The sequence below is a fragment of the Tachysurus fulvidraco genome, chromosome 9 (genome assembly GCF_022655615.1).
Source record: "Tachysurus fulvidraco isolate hzauxx_2018 chromosome 9, HZAU_PFXX_2.0, whole genome shotgun sequence".
In the NCBI taxonomy this organism is placed as follows: domain Eukaryota; kingdom Metazoa; phylum Chordata; class Actinopteri; order Siluriformes; family Bagridae; genus Tachysurus; species Tachysurus fulvidraco.
The window spans coordinates 27,564,470-27,591,849 of record NC_062526.1 but is presented as its reverse complement, the minus strand read 5'-3'; the positions used below and the strand labels follow the sequence as shown (position 1 = coordinate 27,591,849).

At 43.6% G+C, this 27,380-nt stretch overlaps 1 protein-coding gene across 3 annotated transcripts; it reads right to left on the bottom strand.

The window, feature by feature from the left end:
* On the bottom strand, window positions 1-27,380 carry med23 (mediator complex subunit 23). 3 transcript variants are annotated; one of them, XM_047818363.1, is made up of 30 exons: window positions 27,283-27,380; window positions 26,367-26,398; window positions 26,180-26,267; window positions 25,321-25,445; window positions 24,632-24,743; window positions 24,404-24,502; window positions 24,200-24,301; window positions 24,036-24,105; window positions 23,651-23,763; window positions 22,547-22,642; window positions 21,640-21,657; window positions 18,236-18,436; window positions 17,720-17,863; window positions 17,314-17,459; window positions 16,718-16,963; window positions 14,187-14,329; window positions 13,808-13,982; window positions 13,291-13,454; window positions 13,079-13,203; window positions 11,976-12,181; window positions 10,346-10,526; window positions 9,602-9,772; window positions 6,683-6,899; window positions 6,187-6,423; window positions 5,103-5,268; window positions 4,881-4,953; window positions 4,008-4,222; window positions 2,764-2,884; window positions 2,175-2,306; window positions 1-902 (listed from the first exon to the last, which is right to left on the bottom strand). In XM_047818363.1, the coding sequence occupies exons 1-30, from the start codon at window positions 27,289-27,291 to the stop codon at window positions 711-713; spliced, it is 4,119 nt and encodes a 1,372-aa protein (XP_047674319.1). In that variant the 5' UTR covers window positions 27,292-27,380; the 3' UTR covers window positions 1-710. The 3 variants fall into 3 exon arrangements, with proteins under 3 accessions (XP_047674319.1, XP_047674318.1, XP_027011402.1); XM_047818362.1 differs by having other exon boundaries at window positions 27,176-27,363; XM_027155601.2 differs by lacking the exon at window positions 21,640-21,657 and having other exon boundaries at window positions 27,176-27,362.

The following is a 27,380-nucleotide window of genomic DNA, read 5'->3' as shown; positions in this document are numbered from 1 at the left end:
TGCTTAGAAATTTCAAAAATGCTTTATATTAAAAAAACAAAAAACAAATACATACACAAAAAAAAGAGCATCGTCTTTAGAAATGTCCGTAGATGGCTAACACCACTTTCTAATATATCCTTAATTAAAGATGAATAGTTCACCCAGACATGCAAACATGTTAGCATTAAGCTAAACGATGTGTTCTGACTGACATCATCGTTATTAGCAACCGTTTTGGAAGAAGTACACTTTTGATGAACTCATCTTCACAGCTAGAGAGTGAACAGATTATCAAACACAGCTAAACAATCTGGCGAGGATTCCATGAATTCCACAAGGATTGTACGAGTTCTTGCCAAGCTTCAGTGAAAGAAAGGGTCCATTTTGCTTGCGAATTAGAAACTCGTATTCTGCCAACAGCTTGGATTCAATCTGGCTTTTAAATAGAGTGAATCGTTCTCGTGAAGTCGGCCTCGATTCTTTAGCCTGGTTACGGCTTTGACTGTTTTTCCTTTTCTTCAGATCATAAATGTTCGAAAAACTTCTTTTACAGTGCGCTGAAAGAACTTGCTTGGATCGACCGTTTATATACCTGCTGACTAGGACAGGGCTGAGTGAGCATGTGAGCGTGGAGATGTTAGGGGAACTGAACAGCGATGGAAAATGTCATTGTGGTGGATATTAAATCGATGGCAGAAGGTTACAGGAGAACGTTACAGCATGGAGGATCACTGGGAAACAGAGAGAGGGATACTAGAAGGTCCAGTTCCAGGTTGAGGAGTGGGAGAAGACACTGTGGTGGGCTGAGAGGCGGACGTCGCCGTGACGACGGCTGTGGCGGGCTCCAACTTGCTGATGTGGGTGATGAAACGGAGGCGGAGCTTCATGGCTGGCCTCAACGTGCAGATGATCTTCTCCACCTGAGAAAAGGGTGAGAATTTTAAAAGCCTTAGACATTTGAAGTCCTCACAAGAGGGTTTTGAGAAGAATTAGGAGAGTAATCGGGCTTATCAGACTGTGGCATGTAAATCTGATGTGGTTTAGAAGCAATGGAAGAAACAGAAGAATGGTATAACGGTATTGGTGAATAGATAGAGGAAGGGTAACAGATAGAGGGATGGTTGAAGGTCAGTGGGTAATAGATAGAGGGATGGTAATAGAACAATGGGTAACAGATAGAGGGATGATGGAGGTCACTGGATAACAGATGGAGAGATGGTTAAAGGTTACTGGAGACCAGATAGAGGGATGGTTGATGGTCACTGGGGAACAGATAGAGGGATGGTTGAAGGTCACTGGGGAACAGATAGAGGGATGGTTGAAGGTCACTGGGGAACAGATAGAGGGATGGTTGAAGGTCAGTGGGGAACAGATAGAGGGATGGTGAAGGTTACTGGGGAACAGATAGAGGGATGATGAAGGTTACTGGGGACCAGATAGAGGGATGATGAAGGTTACTGGGGACCAGATAGAGGGATGGTTGAAGGTCACTGGGGAACAGATAGAGGGATGGTTGAAGGTCACTGGGGAACAGATAGAGGGATGGTTGAAGGTCAGTGGGGAACAGATAGAGGGATGATTAAGGTTACTGGGGACCAGATAGAGGGATGATGAAGGTTACTGGGGACCAGATAGAGGGATGGTTGAAGGTCACTGGGGAACAGATAGAGGGATGGTTGAAGGTCAGTGGGGACCAGATAGAGGGATGATGAAGGTTACTGGGGACCAGATAGAGGGATGATGAAGGTTACTGGGGAACAGATAGAGGGATGGTTGAAGGTCACTGGGGAACAGATAGAAAGACGGTAATAGAACAATGAGTAACAGATAGAGGGATGGTTAAGGTCACTGGGGAACAGATAGAGGGATGATGAAGGTTACTGGGGAACAGATAGAGGGATGATGAAGGTTACTGGGGAACAGATAGAGGGATGATGAAGGTTACTGGGGAACAGATAGAGGGATGGTTGAAGGTCACTGGGGAACAGATATAGGGATGGTTGAAGGTCACTGGGGAACAGATAGAGGGATGATTAAGGTTACTGGGGAATAGATAGAGGGATGGTAATAGAACAATGGGTAACAGATAGAGGGATGGTTGAAGGTCACTGGGGAACAGATAGAGGGATGGGTGAAGGTTACTGGAGAACAGATAGAGGGATGGAACTGACATTGGACATCTGTGTGTATACCTGGTCTTTGACACTGTCTCCTGTGAACATGTACTTGATGTGGTACAGGAAGTCACAGATGGGGTCCATATAGGCCAGATGCTTGCTGTGGTGATCCACAGCCTGCAGCATCTCATAGAACGCTACCCCAATCTGCGGAGGTACAGAGATATGCGTGAGGTCATATAAGAGACGCTGATCGGAGTGTACGTGCATGAGCTTGAGTGTGTAGCTGGAGCAGGTGTGTATGCATAGTAATGTGTTACAGCTGAAGTCAGATGTCTGGGGAACTGGAGCAGAAGCTGTGTATATAAATAGAAATGTGTGCTCAAGATGGTTGTGAGGAAAAGCGTTAAAAAACACGTGTGTGTACGTGGGGGGTGGGGGTGGTGTGTGGAGAGAAAGACCAGCCTCTTAACCACAAGGAAAGTCTTAGAAATTAAAGATGTAGCCTGAATTCTGACCCTGTAGCTTATGCTTGCTTACACATCTGCGAGCTGGGAAGCCGCCATAACAGAAACAAGCTACGGACACAAGCTCGATCGACGCTAACGGGAAAACCAAGAAAGCATGTAAGTGGAACAGGTTTACAGAGTGAAGGCATGCGAACCTCGAGCATGCAGCGTGTCCTCTCCTGCTGGAAGCGCTGTAGGAACGGACCAACCAGGTGATAGATATAGAGCAGCTGGAATTCTGTTTTCACCAGCGGCTTCAGGACCTCCGAGAGAAACCTGCATCGGCGGACGCACAGAGATTCACCATCACAAAGTACAACCCTGCACACCCCTCCCCCTCCCACCGCCACAACCAATATAATACAAAATACAAGCATTAGATAAAGCACTAAATCATTTAGTGTCTGTGGAAAAGGATTCTGCAAAACTGCAAATTTTTTGGTTTGATTTAGTTTTTTGTGCCAGGAAAATATATATATATATGTATATTTACGATACATCTCCTAGATCTTATCCGGCCAACACAGCAGAAATTGTAGGATAACAGGACAGCTGCACAATATATCGCTAATGTTTATTGCAATACTGACCTTTACAATGCTGATATGCAATATGCAAATGAGGCTGGGATATGCAAATGTGCACTTTTGCTTTTAGTTTCATATTGCCTTATGTCCCACCTCCCCATAATAAGTCGTGATACATCACAGGTGCTCCAGCGGTGATTAATATATCGCAAGAGACATTGTGTGAGACGGAGAGCGAAAGCGAGAGGAAGCTTTCATCTGAAGGTTAAACAAAAAGATATAAACTTTGTAAACTCTTCAAGGACTCTATGTGTGTGTGTGTGTGTTTAACAAAGCCATTGGAGTGTGTCTGCTATGCGTGATGACCTTTGTATGTCTCTTTCTCTTGCTTTCTTTGTCTCTCTCTCTCTCACACACAGACACACACAAACACCCCCCCCCCCCCCAAGCCCCCCACTGATGACAGTGGAGGTCAGCAGTTTGGATAATAAAGTCATATTTGGACAGAACTGTGAGATGAGACATGAAGCAAAATGGAAAAACACTCCCATAAAAACAGCAGCTTTTACCCTGAGAGCGCAAGGAGTGCGACACAAAGTACTAAACAAAGCAAAGCACAAGCCAGTAGAAAGGTCAGAGAAAATAACACAGAATAGCTCAAACACAAACACTGTCAACAGTTACTGCTAATTTATTACTACAGTTATTATCTGCTTTAATGTCACTGCATTTGAAATACAAACACTGAGTTAAAAACAGAGCTCCGGCAGTGGCACATAAAAGACGATTGTAAATCTACTAGAGATCAGTTTAGTGCTTGTTATCATTTCTTATCTCTTATCTCTTTTCCAGAGAGTTCTTTTGGAACTTACTTGGGAATGAGAGAAAGCTGTCCGATGCTGGAGTGGTGCCACACGGCGTGTGCTAACGCTAGCACGTAGCTGCAGTACATCTCAGAGTACGACTGGTGGCAGGCCGTGAAATCCAGCAGCTGGAATGGATAACCAACCCAATCTGTGTCCGAGGTTAGCACAGGGCTGCTAATCACGCTAACGATGCGGTCGTGTAGAACGATCCAGTACGGCTCCTAAGTCATATAACGACAGGCAAAGTTATCGGTTACAGCTCCTAAAATTACCTCAGAGGTGATGCTATACTTTTACCTCAGAGTTGAGTACAGTACAAGTCCAGCTATACTTTACACAGTGAAGGAAATGAAGCACACTGACTAAGGGACGGAGACAGATAGTCTGTTTGTACATTCTTTCTCCAGCAGCAACGATACGGCCGAGACGGAGCGCTCGCCCTTACGGATCAGGACAGAAGAGGAATTGCTGTTATTTTCCCCAACTTTCCGAGCACAGCTGCCAGACGCACAAGCCAATCGAGTGCACATGACATGATTAATATTCTTGTGGTTTTTGTTATGACTCTTAAACATTGAAACTCCTGAAGAATAAGTGGATCTGTGTTATGGCTGTGTAACTTGGCTGAATATAATCTGGACAAAATTGTGATACTCGAGATGACAAACAAGACTGGATTTACCAGGATCTTAGTTTGTATCTAACTGGGAACACTGATATGATGTAACATCTCAGCCTAAGCTTCTTTGTACTCATCAAAAACATTGCTAAATATTCTGATATGGTTTTCTGAGTCTGAGAGATCAAGGACAGGATGAGGGCAGGAAAGTGAGAAGGAGTGAACTCTGAGTTAGAGATAAAGGATGGAGCTGGACGTACAGGTAGAGCGGTGATGATCAGGCCGATCGCGTTCATCCAAGCGGTCACGTTCTCCCGGGGAACAAGTGGCTGACTGTAAGAGATACATATATTATACACATACACACAATATATATTCTACACCCTTACACATCGGTCATCACAAATACAGCTCAACATATTTATAAGGTGGATTTAGTCACTGCACTACAATATTTGAATGCTAAAGGAATGAACTCTGACCTCTTGAGCACTACATTCAGCAGTGCGTTTCCCACATCCTTTCCTGGCACGGCGAGGGCCATCAGCTCCACACAGGTGACGTGAAGCGCGTGTGCTGCTGGGTTTGGGAATTCGTTGAACCGCCAGTCACAGTTTGGGAAAGGGCCTGGAGATTTTCCTGCCATTGGTGAGGTGTGTTAAGGAAAACCAGATGCAGTATACACCATCCCTAAACGTAACCCTAACCCCTAAACCAGGTGCAGTATACACCATCCCTAAACATAACCCTAACCCCTAAACCAGATGCAGTATACACCATCCCTAAACATAACCCTAACCCCAAAACCAGATGCAGTATACACCATCCCTAAACGTAACCCTAACCCCTAAACCAGATGCAGTATACACCATCCCTAAACATAACCCTAAACCCAAAACCAGATGCAGTATACACCATCCCTAAACATAACCCTAACCCCAAAACCAGATGCAGTATACACCATCCCTAAACATAACCCTAACCCCTAAACCAGATGCAGTATACACCATCCCTAAACATAACCCTAACCCCTAAACCAGATGCAGTATACACCATCCCTAAACGTAACCCTAACCCCTAAACCAGATGCAGTATACACCATCCCTAAACACAACCCTAACCCCAAAACCAGATGCAGTATACACCATCCCTAAACATAACCCTAACCCCAAACCCTAAACCAGATGCAGTATACACCATCCCTAAACATTAAGAGCCATTTTTCTTATAAATGTATACATTTTTTGTCTGTGTGTTCTCTGTCTATCTGTCTAGACTTATCTGTCTTTTTGTTCTCCCAGTTCATCCAGCACTCTGTCTAGCTTTGCTTTTTGCATTTTTTTCCCTCTCTCTCGTGGTCTGTCTGTTTTTCTGTCTGATTGTCCCCTCTATCGATCTCTCTGTTTAGCCTTGGTCTGTCGAAAATAGCCCTTAACTGGATAGGACCCGGGTTTAAAACGAAAAACAAAGCTGAGATTAGAAGGACATCCACTGCTAAGTACTGACTGAAACGCTACGATTAAATAAAGATTCTTCGGGAATGTTGCAAAACAGAGGGAAGGATATTATCTACGAGACGTCCGATGAGTTTGCAGTAGTAGGTGTCGTCAGGGACCCAGATGTTGTCCTCACGGGGGTTCATGCCAAACTTGAGGTAGGTCTCGCTGAGGCACCACCCGGGTGTGCGGTTATCCTTCAGAGAGCTCATGATGGCATGGACAAGCTTGCGTTTAAGATTGGTGCGGTCACGGAGGTGCCTCTCGTAGTAGTGCAAGGTGTTGTAGAGGTACGTCACTGGCCGATCTGAGAGACGTCAAAGCGGCAATGACATCAATTAGTTAACAAATAACTGACTGAATAAGTCAAATAAACATAAAGTCAAGAAAAGATGCGTTCAATATAAGCAACAGAAAGCAGAATTGCCTTGTCTTGACCTACAGTGACGTCCACGGTGTTTCATCATTTTGTCTTGTACCTACACCAGTATATAAAGAATTCTGCCAAAACAATCAACAGCTGTTCAACATGGACAGACTGCTTCCAGGTTTTTACTTCTGCTCACCATGGAACTTGTACAATCCCCCTAAGTGGTCCAAAAGTGTTTCCAAGGACTTGGAGACTGGCAGCAGCTCCAGGAAGCGGTGGATGACGATGTCAAAGACGGGCAGGAAGCGTAAACATACATTCCCAAAGTAGATGGGCAGGTACTGTGGCTGGAGCTGCATGGGTGGGTTCACCTGCTCTGCCAGCCCTTCAAAGTACAGTTTCTCTGGGTACTTCTGCATGTTGGGGAAAAGATAACCTTTAATTAGAGCCCATAGATCCAAGCACTGATTCCAGTGTTGAGAATACATTAGTCTGGAAAGATACTAAGATCATCTCTCTTCACTGCGGCAAACAATTTCTTTTAAAACTCCAAAAATGTAATACTGCAATCTCATCATTTTCTTTTGTCTCAAATTCAGAAAGTGAAGGGATGTGTTTCAGAGCTATATAAGTAAATAGACAGAACCAGTACTATCATAGTGCACAGGGTACGGGGTCATGGGGAGGTATTGTGATTGAACTCTATCTCTTTAACATTTACCACAGTTACACAAGAAATCAGGAGAGGGCAAACACTGCAAGTTTTAAAAAAAAATCAGCTTAAAAGGCAGGGCAGAATGTGCAGCCTGTAAAATCCCATTAAGGATAAAGAGAGAGACAGAAAGAGGACCAGGAAATAATTCGCTGGTCTCTACGCTGGGATGCAATCTGGATAATAATATAGCTGAAAAGCTTTTTGTTCAGAAATGTCATTCATTCAACTGAGAAGATGAATGCAGCAGGTCTAAATGAATTATTAATACATTCATCAACTGCAAACATCCACTAGCACTGTCATTTTTTTCAATGACAGACAATTGAGCTGTTAAAAGGCCCAAAACATGCTGACATGGCTGATAATGAATACAAGCTAGTTGTGCTTGTGTCAGATAAAATGAATAATGCTTACTATACTGAAACCTATATGATTACTTGGTAAGTAAAATAATATTTTGGTAGACAAGTTCAACATCTGGTACATACAGTTTTTGGTGTGTTAAGTAAAGTTACTTTGTCTTGTGGTAGGTTACGTTTTTTATACTTTATAATACAATAACTGTCAGGTTGACAATAAGATCACCTGCTGGTAAGAGAAGCTTTTGATATATTGATTAAGGTCATAGTCTGGTAGTATTTTTATTGGGTGTTTTTTGGGATAAATAAAGTGTATATGTTGTGCAGTCACCTTATGGAAGATCTCATATTTGGTTTGCTAGGTAAGGTTACCTTCTGATAGGGCTATTATTTGGTAAATAGAGTTAGGTAAGGTCAGCATGTGGTAGATCTCGTATGTAGTATGTTAGGTAAGGTCACCATGTGGTAGATCTCGTATGTAGTATGTTAGGTAAGGTCACCTTGTGGTAGAGTATGTTAGGTAAGGTCACCTTGTGGTAGATCTCATATGTAGTATGTTAGGTAAGGTCATCTTGTTATAGATCTCGTCTTGATTGTGTTGGGTAAGGTCACCATGTGGTAGATCTGGTATTGATTGTGTTGGGTAAGGTCACCATGTGGTAGATCTCATAGTGATTGTGTTGGGTAAGGTTACCTTGTGGTAGATCTGGTATTGATTGTGTTAGGTAAGGTTACCATGTGGTAGGTCTCGCATGTAGTATGTTAGGTAAGGTCACCTTGTGGTAGATCTCATATGTGGTATGTCAGGTAAGGTCATCTTGTTGTAGATCTCGTCTTGATTGTGTTGGGTAAGGTCACCATGTGGTAGATCTCATAGTGATTGTGTTGGCTAAGGTTACCTTGTGGTAGATCTGGTATTGATTGTTTTGGGTAAGGTCACCTTGTGGTATATCTCATATTTGGTTTGCTGGGTAAGGTCACCTTGTGGTAGATCTCATATGTAGTATGTTAGGTAAGGTCACCTTGTGGTAGATCTCATATGTAGTATGTTAGGTAAGGTCATCTTGTTGTAGATCTCGTCTTGATTGTGTTGGGTAAGGTCAGCATGTGGTAGATCTGGTATTGATTGTGTTGGGTAAGGGCACCATGTGGTAGATCTTGTATTGATTGTGTTGGCTAAGGTTACCATGTGGTAGATCTCATAGTGATTGTGCTGGATAAGGTCACCATGTGGTAGATCTCATAGTGATTGTGTTGGATAAGGTAACCATGTGGTAGATCTCATAGTGATTGTGTTGGGTAAGGTTACCTTGTGGTAGATCTGGTATTGATTGTGTTGGGTAAGGTCACCATGTGGTATAATCTCTTATTTGGTTTGCTGGGTAAGGTTACCATGTGATAGGTCCATTATTTGGTAAATAGAGTTAGGTAAGGTCACCATGTGGTAGGTCTCACATGTAGTATGTTAGGTAAGGTCACCATGTGGTAGATCTGGTATTGATTGTGTTGGGTGAAGTCACCATGTGGTAGATCTGGTATTGATTGTGTTGGGTAAGGTCACCTTGTGGAAGCATTCATATTTAGTGTGTTGGGTGAGGTCACCTTATGGAAGTGGTTGTATATAGTGTGTTGGGTAACGTCACCTTGTGGAAGCATTCATATTTAGTGTGTTGGGTAAGGTCACCTTGTGGAAGCATTCATATTTAGTGTGTTGGGCAAGGTCACCTTGTGGAAGTGGTTGTATATAGTGTGTTGGGTAAGGTCACCATGTGGAAGCATTCGTATATACTGTGTTGGGTAAGGTCACCATGTGGAAGCATTCGCATTTAGTGTGTTGGGTAAGGTCACCATGTGGAAGCATTCGTATTTAGTGTGTTGGGTAAGGTCACCATGTGGAAGCATTCGTATATAGTGTGTGGTGTATGATCACCTTGTGGTATGAAGTGTTTTGTATAAAAGGTAAGATGTTCTTATTGAGAAGTACCTGTTGAAGAGGTTAGACTGTGAAGGATCATGCTAATTATGAGTTAGGTAAGTTTACCTTGTGGTAGGACATGTGCTTGGTGTGCCAGTCACTCTGTAGCCAGTGTTCCGGAGCGTTCTCTTTGACAAAGTCACTGACACGGTTGCGAAAGTCATTGGGTTTAAGAAGGAGGAGCTGGATGATGAAGTAGCACACTTGAGCCTCGTTGCCTTCATGACTTCTCATTGCCTACGCAACCGCAATGAATGATGGAGAATAAAAAAAAATAAAAAAAAACACTGAAAAACCCTCAGGCTTAAGCAGCACAATATTAGGTATCATATGATGGCAAAAACAAGCTTGAAAAAAATTCAAGGTAAAAATAGAAAATACAATAAATTCCACCTTCTTCAATAAAACCTTTACCCTGTTGAGCCTCATGCTGAGAGCGGAAGAGGTCTTACAGGTAATTGCTGACATTATTGATCTGCTAACAGCTAATAAATAGCGTGTTATTAGAAATGTGGAAGAAGTATTGATTATCAGACAAAAACTCCTGCCATAAAGATGATTCACAGGAAAGCAGGTTAGAGCAGAGCGGTTCAATATTTATACATATTTTCATTTTAAGGGCAAATTTACAGCCTATAATTTAATTTCATGCTTTTATTCAGTTGTCTAGACTGTTGTTGCGATGTGCTTCGAAACAGGCTAGATGGAGATATATTAACCAAACTTTGTACCAGATCTTTTATTGTTTCGACGTTTAAGCCACTTACCCTTACCCTAACCCTCAAAAAAGTTCAGTAAGACATCACTAACCAGGCAGAGGATCAGACGATCCAAAGTGACGATGTTGTACTTCCACACCATGTCATTCAGAATCTCAATGCACTTGTTCAGCTGTTGACCGCCCGCAGATGTGGAAAACTCGTACACCAGGAAATCGGCAAACGTTCGGACGTGTGCAACGAGAGCGCGGGCCCCGATTCTCTCCAGAACCCTGCAGGAACAAAGACGCTTTGTAATAAATAAAATAACTTGTTTTAATTGCACAGAAAAGTGTTATCACATGAACTAAACACACCAACCGATCGGAGTTAATACGCAAATAAACATAAACATTTAGCAGAAGAAGAAGGGGGAGGGGAGGGGCATGCAGGGTTATGGGAGGTTCTCCTATTCTTTGCATAAACATATAAACATCTTTGCATAGAAGTTTTTTTTTTTCCTGTTGTGTAAACAGAGAAGATTTAGTCAGTCATGCAGGAAATGAAGTCTTTACTACAAGCTTCAGTCATGAATAATAAATTAATTCTCCACATCTCCTTTAGCTCTGCTGCTTCACTGAAGCCCCCTGGGAGAACAGAGTTCAGGAATCAGACTGATGAGAGTTTTGTAATGATTTATTAGGTCGATCAATATGGTAACTAAGGTTGTGGTCGATTATGATGCACAAAAGCGTTTAGACCTCTGGCTCCATGATCATTTCACATTTGTTAAATGTGCGAGAGCTTTTAGTCCAGAGAACCCCCACTGCTGAACGTCTGGAAAGTGTTAGCACCGCGTGATGTTAATTTCATTTGTTCACCTTGTCACTTACGCTGGGATAATTTTACAGACTTGTGTTCGGTATCAATGAACACCTCAGGACCGGTTCTACAGTATGAAAGCCAACACGCAAATTATGAACCTTGCCCATAAACGAGCTCAGAATTGGTCCTGGGAGTGGATTAAAGTATGAAAAGACTTACCATGAACACTTAGCTAAAAAACATCGAACACATCTTGAGGGTAAAGTGGGACTTTTTTTTTAAACTAAACCAGACATCTCTATAGTCCCCTCCTCGCTATCTGTAGATTAGCTGGCCGTCTCGGGACATTTCCATTCTTTTAACCGCCTTCATCAGCCACGATCAGTCAGGCGGTTTGCGCTCAACACTAGCTTCGTTGTCAATGAGACATCGTGATCCGAGTCACGAGCAGACTCGAGCGAGACTCGCTCGCTCCAACACAACACGACTTTGTGAGGTGATCTGCAGCTGCAGCACGTACAAGAGAGCGGATCAAGATCCTGTGAGTCAGCGCAAGTGTCCTTGATAAATAACAACGCCTTTGGCATCGCCATTAAATACAAGATAAAGACAAGTTACTGCTTTCATCGAAAAGGTTGACGTTATTAAATCGTCCTGAAGTGTTTCGTTCCTGATATGTGAAATGAGATCCTGTTCTCAAACCAATAAAACAAACAAACAAACAAAACAAACCCAGCTGGTCATCTTTAGGTTTACTCCTAAACTCCTTACTTGAGTGTTACTAAACATCTCTTTAACGTAACGACGACTTGACTCTGTTACTATAGAAACAATACCAAGTGTGTAGATTTGCTAATTTTTACTATGAACGGAGTGACACGTCATCATGACCACCGACTCCATCCGTGTCGGCTCACCTGAAGCCGATCTGGTTGATGTGATCGGTTTCTAGAAGCATCTTCCAGAGCAGGCAGAGGAAGAGTGGCGGAGATCCCTGCATGGAGAAGTGAGTGATGATGTCGTTCTCGTTGGTCATGGACTTCCACTTGCGGTACTCCTCCTCTACGTTCTTCTTCAGGTTGAAGCGGCTCTCTTGAGGAACGTTGTTCTGCTTGAAGAACGCCTATGCGGAGAAGAGACAGAGATATTTAGGGTGAAAGGTTTTATAAGCAAAGGGTGAAAATCCTCTGGAGTTATCTCCAGGGTCGAGAACGTGAGAAAGTCAAAAAAGGTCACGCTTTTTATAATTCATTCGTATATTCATCTTCTACCGCTTATCCGAACTTCTCGGGTCACGGGGAGCCTGTGCCTATCTCAGGCGTCATCGGGCATCGAGGCAGGATACACCCTGGACGGAGTGCCAACCCATCACAGGGCACACACACACACTCTCATTCACTCACACACTACGGACAATTTTCCAGAGATGCCAATCAACCTACCATGCATGAGGCACGGGGAGAACATGCAAACTCCACAAACACAAGGTGGAGGTGGGAATCGAACCCCCAACCCTGGAGGTGTAAGGCGAACGTCCTAACCACTAAGCCACCGTGTCCCCCTGGCTTTTTTTAAGGTTTCCTTGAAGGCGCACTTTGAGATGGACAAATATCTATTGCGTAAATCGCACTGCTGAGGTAAATCTACACATTTTTTCATAAGGTTTGTGGTAAAATGGTTATAAGACATTATGTTCTGTTCACAAAAACCTTCGCTTCCAAAAGCATGCGGTTTTAATCCTGAGAAACGAGGGAATGTTTCGTGTCTCCCCACAGAGAGCTGCTTTGTCTGACACGCAAAACAGATGGACTGATAACGAAAAACAACAAAACAATGAGAACCTGGCAGGTTTTTCATGAACTGAGGTGACTAATGTACAGCGTACGGACGTGTTATAAAGCTGTGATGACTGGATTCTTAAAAAAAAAAAAAAAAAAATGAAAACTGTAAACACACGGGGGAACGAAATGTTCGTCTTCTTTCCGAGCCGTTATTAAACGTTTATCTGTCTGTGGCTGACCTGCAGAGGGGCGGGGAAGCAGCTCAGTGTGTGTGAGGCCCAGTTGTGAGGTGTGAAGTTCATGATGGTCTGTAGAATGTCTTTACACCACGTTCCCTGGATGGAGTCAGAACCCGTGAAAAAATCTGAAGAGAGCAGAAAGGACCCAGGTATTAAAACAGAGTTATCTGCACTGTGTGTGTTAGAGTGTGTGTGTGTGTGTGTGTGTGTACCGGTGATGTGTGTGGCCCGGGCGAGGGTGAGGATGAGAGCTCGGTTCAGCTCCTCCGACTCGGCTGATAGTACGGTCTTAGGGTCGCTGAGGAACCGTGTGAACTGTGGCTGCACCTCGGAGCTCCCCAACGCTGTGATTAACCTCAGAGCTGTACTTTCCACACTAACACACACACACACACACACACACACACACACACACACACACTTTCTCAGGTCTCTGATCAAGTCACGACTCCATAAAAAGGGAAATAAAACTGAAATTAATTTGTAATCAGTGTTATCGTTCTTGAAGTAATGATTTGTCCATAATTTATTCATCCATCCATCATTCTAACGTTAACTCGTTATCCACCCATTTTTACATCAAATTATTCATCCTCTCACTTTTTTCTGCCCATAAATCCATCCATTAACCAACACACCAGTCATCTACACCCAAAGACCCATATCCACGTCCATCCACCCATCCCTCCTCCTGTTCATCCGTACAGAGAGTCTCGTACAGGTTCCTACCAGAGGTGCAGCTGGTTCTGGTTGGTCTGTGGGACAGCGGCGAGCGAGTGGAGGTGCGAGAGCAGCTGAACGCGATAGTGAGGCTGGATGTGGTGCATCCTGTAACTGAACATCTCCAGCAGCGTGTGCAGAATCCCCCATGCATGGGACTTGAACACGTTTGGCAGGAGCTGACCTGGAGCAGAGTGGAGAGAAATAACGAACTGTTCAGGAGAGCTCACTGGGGTCGGCATTTCCATTACAGACAAATTAGCTCTCTAATTAACTCGGCTCGTTGAGCACAGACTACGCCGCTCTCGTGCTAATTTAGCGTGAACAGCTCTACAAATCGAGAACCGAGCTGTCACCTGAGCAGACGTTCACCTTCACGTGAACTTACTTATGAAGCCTTTGATGCCGAGCGACTCGATCTCCATGTAGACCAGCAGGCGGCTGTACGTCTCCACCAGCGCCGGCGCTAGAGCGATGCTGGACTTGGCGTGGGCCAGTTTGATGACCCGTGTGGCTATACTGTGGATCAGACTAGCACACAGAGAACCGGGAGTGAGTAGGAGTCTGCAGGATGGACCGAAGATCAAAAACGTTCTTCTAGCATTTCAGGTTTTGTAAAGGAAACCACTCTTGAACTTGTCTGAGTGCTAGCTGATGCAAGATAGCTGATACTGTTGCAAACAAACAAACAAACAAACAGAAACCTCAGGCATGTAGATTTGTCAGAGCCCAAGGAGGGACTGAGGAGTCCTGAGAGTCTGTTTCTGTTTTACTGAAGAAATGTTTTTAATCTGACTTAGTAACTAGTTATTTCGAGATATTATCTTGTTTTCTTTTTACTCTTTTGACATACTGTCATTATATTCCCTCAGACTATTTTGTTTTACTATCTTGTTTCTTTTAGAATCTTGTTTTGATATCTCGTTGTTTTGTGTTACTATCTCATTTACACATCTCATTTTTACTTAGTATCTCGCTACATTGACTTTGTATCTCATTGTTTGAGTCAGTACCTCATGGTCAGTTAGAATCTCGTCGTTTTTACTTAGTGTCTCATTGCTTTGACGGTGTACCTTGTTATTTTTAATCATTATATCATTATTTACACTTATTTTCACACTATCTATTAGCATCTTGTGGTTTAGTATCTTGTTTCGAGTTAGTATCTCATTTTTACCTATAAACTTTAGATAAAGTATCTAGTATCCTTAGAATCTTGTTTTGTGTTACTATCTCATTTTTCTTAGTATCTCGCTGCATTGACTTTGTATCTCATTGTTTGAGGCAGTATCTCATTGTCAATTAGAATCTCTTCTTTTTTTACTCAGTGTCTCATTGCTTTGACGGTGTACCTTGTTATTTTTAATCACTATATCATTATTTACACACTATCTCTTGTCAGTAGTCAGTATCTCATTATTTTTATTATTATTATTATTATAACATCAGTATCTCATTATTTTTTTATTAGAATCTCGTGGTTCTAACTTAATGTCTCAATCTCACTTCATTTCTCATCATGTTCACTTTAATCTCATTGTTTAAATTCCGTCCCTTGTTATTTTGAATCAGTATCTCATTATTATTTTCACTCGGTATCTCGTCGATTTGATGTCTCGGTATTTCAGAATCTCAGTCAAAATAACAAGATACTAAATCTTGCTTCGTGACGTACGATTTCGTGAATTCTAGAAATAGAACATAATATAATTAGAGCAAACAGCAGCAGGTACGACTGCAGAGTGAAACTGTATAAGCGGGATATCGTTATATCGTACACTTTTAGCTCGGATGCACAAAAAAATAAAATCACACGCGTCCTTAAAGACGAGTCTCTGATTATTCGTTCCTCGGGGTGATGAATTAATTGATTCTACTTAAGCGTAAATAAACAGATGACATAACACTGATTAAAATTCATCGTGTTTTTGTTCTGATTCCTTTCAGTTAGTCACCGTTGAACGATGAAGCTGACAGCAGGACACACACACACACAAACACACACACACAAACACACACACACAAACACACACACACAAACACACACACACACACACACACACACACACAGTAGAACTAATTCTCTCATGAACACCAATATAATCACACAGTATGTTGCACACGTTCGAGTCTCTCACAAAGAGCGAGCGAGAGCTTCGATGTGGTGTAATTATGTTTCTATGGAGAACAGAAGTCCATTTGAATATTAGGACCTTGTGATAATGAAGAAGAGAGAGAGAAGAGAAAAGTAATGGCCTTGCAAACTCTGCACGAGTCACACAGTGGTGTGCTGCACAATTATCTACACCATAACAATAAAATATGTAAGGAATAAAACATCGTGTTATTTTCCTGGAACAGAGCAATTAAATTAAATTAATTAATTAAAGAACAACGATTTTTTTTTTTTTATCTTTTTGGAGTTACTCACTTAGGCTACAGCAGCTGTCAACTGTCATTATATTAATCCACTGCACAGAGAGAGAGAGAGAGAGAGAGAGAGAGAGAGAGAAAGACAGAGACAGACAGAGAGAGAGAGAGAGAGAGAGACAGAGAGAGAGACAGAGAAAGACACAGAGAGAGAGAGACAGAGAGAGAGAGAGAGAAAGACAGAGAGAGAGACAGAGAGAAAAGACAAACAGACAGAGAGAAAAGACAGAGACAGAGAGAGAGAGAGAGAGAGACAGAGAGAGACAGAGATAGAGAGACAGAGAGTGAGAGAGAGAGAGAGACAAAAGACAAACAGACAGAGAGAGAGAGAGAGAGAGAGAGAAGGTAGACAGACAGAGAGACAGAGAGAGAGAGAGAGAGAGAGAGACAAAGAGAAAAGACAAACAGACAGAGAGAAAAGGCAGACAGACAGACAGACAGAGAGAGAGAAGGTAGACAGACAGACAGGCAGACAGAGACATGTCCTACCTCATCTTGGCGTGGACGGTGAGTGAGTCGAGCAGGTTCATGGGCAGTGGTGTGGTGGAACACGAGGCCATGCAGTTGGTCCCTGGCAGTGTGATGCGCACCGTACCGTTCCCATAGATGGTCTCCACCAGGACCCCCATGGGCAGTGTGAAGCACTCAGAGTTGGTGGAGTAAGCGTTACACAGCAGAGCGATCTTGTAGTCGGTCATGGGAAGGCTCTTATTGCGCAGACTCTGCTGCAGAAACCTGACAAACAAACTGTTCATCAACTCCAGTAACAACTCCAGCTTTAAACAACAATCAGGACAACATTAATATTACATCATGGATACTTTAATAATTAGTAATAATCACTGTATCTTAGAACTCCTGTATAATTACAGTGACGTCATCAGTCTGTTCATTAACCTGCTGACGGTCACACATTCCGTAGTGGAGCTACAGCACCACCCGCTGGACATGAGCAGTATTACAACTGAACAGGAGGTGCTTTCAAATCTACATTTAAACACTACGATATAATAAATATCACACTACTGGATAACAGTGAGGTGTGTGTGTGTGTGTGTGTGTGTGTGTGTGTGTGTGTGTGTTACTCGTGGTGCTGTTTCAGAGAGTGTGGGATGGGGATCTGCAGTTTGGAGTTGTCGTTCTGAGCTTTGCGGTTCAGATGGATCCAGATGCAGGTCATGGCGAAGGCGTGTGTGGACTGAGGCTTGTTGATGTCTGGTACTGGAATACACTACAACACACACACACACACACACACACACACACACACACACACACACACACACACACAGCACTGTTCCAGTGAAAGAATAAATGAATAAATGAATGAATGTATAAATAAATAAATAAAGTGTTAATAAAATATTATATTATTTAACTGTATTTAATTAAGTGATTACTTATTCATAAAGAATTTTAACACTGAAAAAGGAATAATGATTGTTTTAGGGAGTAACAGTGAGGAGCTCAGCTGAACTTCAGGGTCTGTACCTCTTTCTCAGGGTAAAGCAGATCGAACAGCTTCATGACCGGGAGGAAGTCGGCCAGAGCGTTCTTCTGGATGCTGCCGGAAATAAACTGCAGCAGAACCCACATCAGGTGATCTCTACCTTTAATCAGACCACGACCAGCCAGCTACCACACACACACACACACACACACACACCGATTCATAGAGGACCAGAAACAACATTCTTCGTTCATCGATCATTTAGTTAAATTGTGTGTAAATGGTTTTTTGGAAAGTCGTGTGTAGATCAACTTCGCTGTAAATGAAAATGTTCATCATTACATTACGTTCATACACACCTATAAGAACACCATTAATAATAAATAAGCTCCCAGTGAGCTGAAAACAACAGACTGGTGTACAGCAAATCTTCCAGTAACGCAGCGAACACGTCCACCTTTATACAGGGTGCCGTTACTTTTGCTCAGGCTTACTTGTTTACTTTTCCAAAATAACTGGAGTTTTATGGAAATCGGATATCTCGAGTTTTAACATACCTTCTGATGCAGTGACAGCACCATGTGAGGGAAGCTGGCGAACTGGAACAGAACGAAGAAGATAAGCTGACTGGACAGATGTTGCCACAGCAGCTGGCTGGTGCCGCCGTCGTCGAACTGCTCCTCCGTCTCCGAGCGCTCCATGGCATACACCACCAGGTCGACGAGCTGCTCCTCCAGCACGGGGCATCGCTGCTTGTGCTACACACACACACGTACACACGCACACAGGGAGAGACCCACAGGACAGATACGCTTATGCACAGGCACCAACACATCTTCAGAAACACTTCAGAAACACGGTAACTTTGGCGGTGTAAAGTTTGATCGGTTTGGTTACAGCAGTGCCAGCGTCTCACGAGCGTCTCACAAGCGTCTCACCAGCGTCTCACCAGAAACCCCGTTACACATGTTTGGACCGAGCTCACGCTTTCTGAGACATCCAAAAGCAACCAGAGCAGCAAAAATACAAACGAACGATTAAAAAATAAAAACCCAAACAAATAAAAAAAAAAATTCTAAAAACAAAAACCACATCCACAACACAAGACACGCATGAGCGTAAAAACCGGTCACTGCACACAAGCATGACATGACGGCTGCACGGCTGCACACAGAAGCCCTGATCGCAGGGAAAGCTGCAACATATCACAACAACTCCACGCTCCTGCCCTCTTGTGGCAGATCTTAAGAACGGCAAGACGGCCGACCGAGGCGCAAACCTTAAGAAAGGTTAAAGCTGCGGTCCTCAGTTTTCAATCTAAGGAAGTTATGTAACATTTATGGAAGGAGTCTCCGGTGTCGGAGCTCGTCACATTGTGCTAAAGGAAACAAAGGAGTCCCTGTAACATCACATGAGTGATTCTAGCTGTGAGCGCGAACCTCGCCGCTAGCGCCGGGATACACTGCAGCTTCCCCTCTGAGGTGGCATGCAGGGGGTCTGTCACACGGGCATTCTGGGGCATGCCATTGGCTGCGGTGGGAAAGAAATTTCAACGTCTGCGGGACTGGAAAACGTTTCGCGACGAGTCGTCTGTGTTTTAGTTGCAGCTTCTTGTTTCTTGTTGTTTTTTTCATGGTGGTTAAACGTTTTGGTAAAATCTCGTTAAGTATCAAAAGTAATAAAAAATTTTCTGATATGGATAACTGCGTCTACGTTAGAAACGTGATTCACCTGAACGTCCAACGATCGGCTACAAACGGTGCGAGCGGTGAGGATCGTCTATACAGGTTATATACGGGATTTACACCCGATGTTCCTGAATAACGCCTGCGAGAAGAACGGGTCGAGCAATCGGATCGGAAAACTCTAAGGTCCATTTTACACCCGGTCACTTCGTGTGTTGTCTCTGATCCGATAGCTATCTGATTTGTTAAAACTGTTCCATTTACATCAGGCCACATAAACGCGTCTCGGCGAATCGGATTTCGATTCGATCTTTCTGCTCCCGCCCAAAATTCTAATATATTTCACCTCATTTCTGGGGTAATTGAAATGGAACACACTTTGTTGTATGCGGTTGCTACAAAAAACAGCATTTGCTGCATTTTCGCTGGCAGCAGCAGCGCATTTTAAGACCCATCGAGACGCCTGGGTGAAAGATCGGAGCAGCGCCGGTGGGAAAACATTTCTGGCGCGTTGCGTGACTCGTGAGTCACCTGCAAGTGACGTAGTTCCATTTGGGAGGAGTTTAGCGCTGACGAATGTGGCTTGAACAACCACATTCATTTACACCTGTCCAGTTTCATCTGAAACGCGTCCCAGACCACCTCCTGAAGGGGTTTGTACCATCGGGTTTATATCTGTCTCCAAAACGTTTCGGAGGGCATTTAGACCTGGTCTTTTTACCATCGGGTAGCTATCGGATCACAGAAAACGCAGGAAGTGACCAGGTGTAAAAAGCCCCAAAACCCGATTGATCTTTCAAGCCCGGTAACGTAATTTTCTTGGTAACTGTTTTATCCTGCTATTAAAACAGCTCCAATCTGAAGGTTTTGAGCTAAATTTAGAACCCATGTGAGAGCAGCGACGATCCAGTCGGCGTCCGAGCAGCTAACAGCACACACAGCAGGAAACCGGGTGTAGACAGAAACAGCGCAGTAACAGAACCACAGATACACACATGCGCCAACCAGGGCTTGAAATTAACGTTCAGTCTTCCTCATGGTTTCCTAATCTGGTGTCTCATTTACAAAGCTGGAATGATTTAGGATCGAGTGTTTCTTCTCCTGATTGGAGCAGGAGATTTGGACAGATTACTGTAGACACGGGTCATGTACTTGTCCAGAACCTTGCCACAGACTTGTTTTGACTGACAGCTGGTCTCCATGGAAGCAGAGGTCGGGAACTCTGTGTTGAGTTTCGGACCACTTACGTTACTCGATGTTTAACTCGCGTTAATCCCGTGTTGTTTTTTACCCCAAAAAGGCCACCGTATGCAAAAAATCTGAAAGCAAAACCTTTTTATTGTAACATTTGTGGGTTGCATAAGTATTCATCCCCCGGCTCATTAACCATTCTTTCACAGGAGGCGATGCTCACATGTAGATCAGCTGTGCACATCTGGATCCTGATGTTTTTACAGGTTCTTCTCGGTAACACGAACTGTTCGGGAATTCTTCCGATTCTTTTTGTTAGCACCGCCTCTTTTGGGAAAGTGAAGCTCCGCCCCTGTCTCATGAAAGCGGGATGATAATCACCTTCACATCACGATGCTTCACCAATGGTCTTCTCAAAGTGAGGAGTATCTCTGGGTTTAATTCTGATCCCAACACACGGTTGCTGAGGCACTATGGAGATCTCGCATGGCTTTTGGTTCCATCTCCCACCCGAGTTGTGGATCAGAGTTTCCCTTAGCATCTGTTTTTTCCCTCTTTACTACATCACTGAATGTTACTGAGGTTTTCTTTAATGTCCTAGAGATGGAAATTCTTTACAGCAAACGTATAATAGATTTGGATCCTTGCGATGTGATTTGTTCAGATCTGTTCCTCTGTGTTCTTCCAGGGACAGGTACGTTTACCCCGAACTCTCCGTCCGACTGCTTCTGATAAATAACAGTTCAACGGAAATCGTCCGAGAGTTGATTTAGGGGCCGTCACGTTAATATAATCATTTAAATTTCCTTTACAAGCTCTAACATGGGGGTGTGAATACTTATGCATGGCTCCCTACTGAGATTAGAGCTTATAGAGTGATGTTAAGTGTCTGGAGCAGAGGTAATTTCAAGCCCCATGTTTAACGATTTAGCCTTCTGTGTGTGTGTGTGTGTGTGTGTGTGTGTGTGTGTGTGTGTGTGTGTGTGTGAGAGATAATTAGATGGGTAAAATAAAGCTCTGTTTGGGTGTGGACAAGCTTCCAGGATCGGGTTAGTCACAATACAACAGTAAGATTATGAACATACCTGAGCAATGTTCAGGGTCTAGAGCATTGGCGCGAGGTGGGCGGGGTAAGACAGGACAGAACAAAAATAAAGGAAGAAAAAAAAGAAGACAAATACAGTGACTAGGAGGCCAGCTCTGAGTACCCCTCGTCAAGTCACCACCAAACCACCAAAAACAAACAAACAAAAACAACCCCAAATCTTTAGCTCCCCTCCCGCCTCCACCCCTAAAACAGACGTGTCAGAGAGATGGGCGGGGCTTATAGGGCATGCCAGACGGACGGGGAGGAGAGGATCCGCCCACCCCGACTCACACAGGGGTTTGGGAGCAAAGCACAGGCAGCGCGCAGGGCGTTTACTGGAGGCTGGCCTTGGTGCAATATCAATAAATAGATAAATAAATAAATAAATAAATAAATAAAAAAGCAACAATGGCGATGGTTTACCACCGTACAGCTGACAACAGGGACAGATGCTCTAATCTCTCTCTCATTTCACTGGACAAAATCAAAACAAACACAAAACTAAAACAACATCAAAGAGTCAGGAGAGAGAGAAGGAGAGAGAGAGAGAGAGAGAGAGAGAGAGAGAGAGAGAGAGAGACAGAGAGAGAGAGTGACAAAGAGAGAGACAGAGAGAGAGAGAGAGAGAGATAAGAGTCAGAGAGAGAGAGAGAGACAGACAGACAGAGACAGACAGAGAGAGAGAGACAGAGATAGAGACAGAGAGAGAGAGATAGAGAGAGAGACAGAGAGACAGAGAGAGAGAGAGATAAGAGTCAGAGAGAGAGAGAGAGACAGACAGACAGAGACAGACAGAGAGAGAGAGACAGAGAGAGAGACAGAGAGAGAGAGATAGAGAGAGAGACAGAGAGACAGAGAGAGAGAGAGAGAGAGAGAGAGACAGAGAGAGAGAGAGAGAGACGTACCTGTTTGTTAAGGCCGAGCATGTTGCACACCATGTCTCTGGAGTACGGCTGCTCCAACACGTACCTCAGCAAACCCGTCTGTGGTTCGAACAGGTCCTGGGGAAGAGATGATGAAACTCGCCAATGAAGAGAAGTGTGTGTGTGTGTGTGTGTGTGTGTGTGTGTGTGTGTGTGTGTGTGTTTTCTGTGTGTGTGTGTCTGTGCGACTGTGTGTGTCTGTGCGTCTGTGTGTGTCTGTGCGTCTGTGTGTGTCTCTCTGTGTGTCTCTCTCTGTGTGTGGGTCTCTGTGTGGGTGTGTGTCTGTGTGTGTGTGCGTGTCTGTGCGCCTGTGTGTGTGTCTGTGTGTGTGTGCGTGTCTGTGCGCCTGTGTGCGTGTCTGTGCGCCTGTGTGTGTGTCTGTGCGCCTGTCTCTGTGTGTCTCTCTCTGTGTGTGGGTCTGTGTGTGTGTGTGTCTGTGTGCCTGTGTGTGTCTGTGCGCCTGTGTGTGTGTCTGTGCGCCTGTGCGTGTGTGTCTGTGCGCCTGTGCGTGTGTGTCTGTGCGCCTGTGCGTGTGTGTCTGTGCGTGTGTGTCTGTGCGCCTGTGTCTGTGCGCCTGTGTCTGTGCGCCTGTGTCTGTGCGCCTGTGTCTGTGCGCCTGTGTCTGTGCGCCTGTGTGTGTCTGTGCGCCTGTGTGTGTGTGTCTGTGCGCCTGTGTGTGTCTGTGCGCCTGTGCGTGTGTGTCTGTGCGCCTGTGCGTGTGTGTCTGTGCGCCTGTGCGTGTGTGTCTGTGCGCCTGTGCGTGTGTGTCTGTGCGCCTGTGCGTGTGTGTCTGTGCGCCTGTGTGTGTCTGTGCGCCTGTGTGTGTCTGTGCGCCTGTGTGTGTCTGTGCGCCTGTGTGTGTCTGTGCGCCTGTGTGTGTCTGTGCGCCTGTGTGTGTCTGTGCGCCTGTGTGTGTCTGTGCGCCTGTGTGTGTCTGTGCGCCTGTGTGTGTCTGTGCGCCTGTGTGTGTCTGTGCGCCTGTGTGTGTCTGTGCGCCTGTGTGTGTCTGTGCGCCTGTGTGTGTCTGTGCGCCTGTGTGTGTCTGTGCGCCTGTGTGTGTCTTTCTGTCTGTGTGTGTGTGTGTACCTTATCGTAGGGCAGCATGCCCCTCAGAGGGAAGCGCAGTGTGGCAGGGTCGAGTTTCCACGAGTTACAAATCGCTCCTGAGTTATTCACCACAGGAAGGAGACTACAGCGACCTGACACACACACACACACACAGGCACACACACAGGCACAGGCACACACACAGGCACAGGCACACACACACACACAGACAGACACACACACAGACAGACACACACACAGACAGACACACACACAGACAGACACACACACAGACAGACACACACACAGACAGACACACACACAGACAGACACACACACAGACAGACACACACACACACAAACATAATTGAAGAGTGACAGTGTCATCAGTGTAAAACTTATCATGCCTGTGTTTATAACTCACCACAAATGGAGTTGATCCTTGCGGTGGGACGAAAGCTGTCTACAAAGTCTGATATCAGGCTTCCTAAAAGCTGCAGGAAGGAAATAACAGGAATAAAACATGACGCTCAGTCTGATGATCAGGTGTAAATGTCTACAGGAGCTTCTGAGGTGTTCACTCCATACCCAGTGTGAGATCTGTCCCTCTGGATAAAGCTTCCGGATCTCAGTCACGGCAAAATAAGCAGGCAGGAGACACGCGTTCCTGTCCAGGATGTACTCCACCACCTACAGCAGCACCAAACAACCACATCAACAATCGTCATGAACAAAATCCTGGTGTAGGTTTCAGATCGAACTACAGGAAGCTTTAGTCCAAGTGATGTGTACCTCTCGTGCAGGGAGGAGCTGCTGCACCACTGCAGAGCTCACCAGGATCGGGATGGTCTGTATTTTATCCAGCACAGCCTTCAGCAAGTCCCTCACACCCTGTTCACACACACACACACACACACACACACACACACACACACACACACACACACACACAAACACTTAAAACTCAACTCAAACATATCTTATTCCTAGTAAAAGATGAGGAGATGCGAGACGCCACACCTTATAATCCACACCGCCGATTATCTTCCGGATGAGTTTGAAGGTCAGACACCAGAGCTGAGTGCGCTCCCACTCCAGAGTTTCAGAGCCAATCAGAGCCTGACACACCATCCTGACACACACACAGAGACACACACAGACACAAACACACACAGAGACACAGACACAACAAAGACACAAACACACACAAAGACACAGACACACACAAAGACACAGACACACACAGAGACACAAACACACACAGAGACACAAACACACACAGAGACACAAACACACACAGAGACACAGACACAACAAAGACACAGACACACACAAAGACACAGACACACACAAAGACACAGACACACACAGAGACACAGACACAACAAAGACACAGACACACACAGAGACACAAACACACACAGAGACAGACACACACAGAGACACAGACACACACAGAGACACACAGAGAGACACACAGACAGAGACACACAGACACACACACACACAGACAGAGACACACACAGACACACACACACAGACACACAAATTATCACATGCAAATTAAATATAATACAAAAGTTTGTTCAAAGCTGTTCACAAAATTCATACCAACTCAAACTGATTCAAACTGTGAGGCAGTATGACTGTTTAATTTTACGTCACATCGGTGTAGAATAAAAACTCTGTGTGTGTTTGTGTGTGTGTACTTGGGAGTCAGCAGGCTGGTCTCCACCGCCATGGCTAAGCAGTCATAGAGGAAGGAGATGCGTTTGGGGCTGTGCTGGCTGTGTATGAAGCGTACGATCCACTGCACACACTGCTCATGGGAGTCCTGGAGAAAAAAACACACACACACACACACACACACACACACACACACACACACACACACACACAATATCATCACTCGTGCCACTTCCACCTTTCAAACTGTGATCAGGTGCTATTTCTTCCAAAGGAGTTACTCAAGTTGAACAAATCAGTCAGAATCTTTCTTTTTTGGGGGAAAATCAGTACGAGTTAGAATGAGAGAGTCTGAATCAATATGAATCAATATTAGATGGAAAGATTCAGGAGTCAGAATGAGCAGAAAGAAGTCAAAATGAGTCGGTATTATGTGCATGTGTCAGATGTGCGCAGAGAGAAGAAAAGAGTCGGAATTAGCTTAGATGATTCAGAATAAAATCACTACGAGCGAGAAAGAAAAAAATCGGAGACATAACGAGTCGTTATAAGAGAGTATGAATCGTTAGGAGTCAGAAGGAATCAGAATGAGTCAGACTGATCATTAGGGGGTGGAATAAGTCTGTATGAGTCAATAAAGATTTCAACTGAGACAGAAATAATCAGTTTAACATCAATGATTCTTTCATGTTCAGTGAGTCAGTTGAGTTATTCTCTAAAAACACGTATTCCACGTTAACACAGTATGCAGAAGAAATCAGAACAAATTTATCTGGACCAGATTAATGTGGAACTGGAAAAGTTTTAAGTTAAAATGGAGGAAAAGCGTCGGACACTAAAGACGTCCCGGCCGATGGACCTCACGCTTGCACACTTCCTGACCTGAGGGAGGGAGCCCCAGTACTGCCGGAAAGCTCCTAAACAGCTGATCAGTTTGGTTCGCTCATCTTCCGGAGTGTCCATGAACATCCTGCGGTTTGGGGAAAGACGTCAAAGACACGTCGTCATTCTGAACACTACTCGGGACTGACTGATTTAAATGCTTTGTTATTAATGCTTATGAACTTACCCAGCAAACGCCTCCTCGATGACCTCCGTCTTCTGTTTAAAAGGAAGGCAGAAAGAACATGAAGCAGTTTTTACATTGAATTGTTTATATTTATCGCGGTCCAGTCAGACTGAGGTCACATGACCAAATCATAAAAATATAAAAAAATAAAAAAGATTATTATAAGTTTATTTTACACTTAATTATTATTTCCACAGACATTTAAATAAAATTGTGTTGCGTACGTAAAATAGTGGAAATAAATAAATAATAAAAATAAATAAATAGATAGATACATAGATAAATAAATAGATAGAGAAATAAATAAAAAGATAAATAAATAAAAAGATAAAAAAATTAATATAGATAAATAAAAATTAACCAAAACAAACAAATAGATAAATTAATAAAAAACAAATAAATAAATAGATAAATAAATACATAGATAAATAAATAAAAAATAGATCAATAAAAAATTATAAAAAAAATAAATAAAAATAAATACAAAATAAAAATAATACAAAATTAAGATAGATAAATAAATAGGTAAATAAATAAAATATAAATACAAAATAAATAAAATAATAAATAAAAAATAAAAAAGATAGATAAATAAATAAATACAAAATAAATAAATAAAATCATTATTATTATGTATGTAAAAGTTTAATAACAAGACAATTGCTAATCAAGCCGTTCTTTAACTCTCTACATTTACAGGTTAATATTTTAACGGTATATTTATTAGAAGCAGATTAGCAGCTGTTAGTGTTCGTTAGCATTCAGAGCTACATGCTACACATAAGACCAAAACAAACGCGAGCTCGTACCACTACATCCTCGAATATACTCTGGAGCTGAGTTTCCATGGGAACCGCCATGATTTACCACTTTAGACCCAGAAAAGTGTGCAATAGCTTTAAATGTTTACACTCACAGACTCCATTGTGTTAGCATGAATCTATAGACGGGGACATTAGCCTGGTTATGGCTTCAACCCACACACTAAAGCATGAAGTCCCGCCTCCTGTAAGA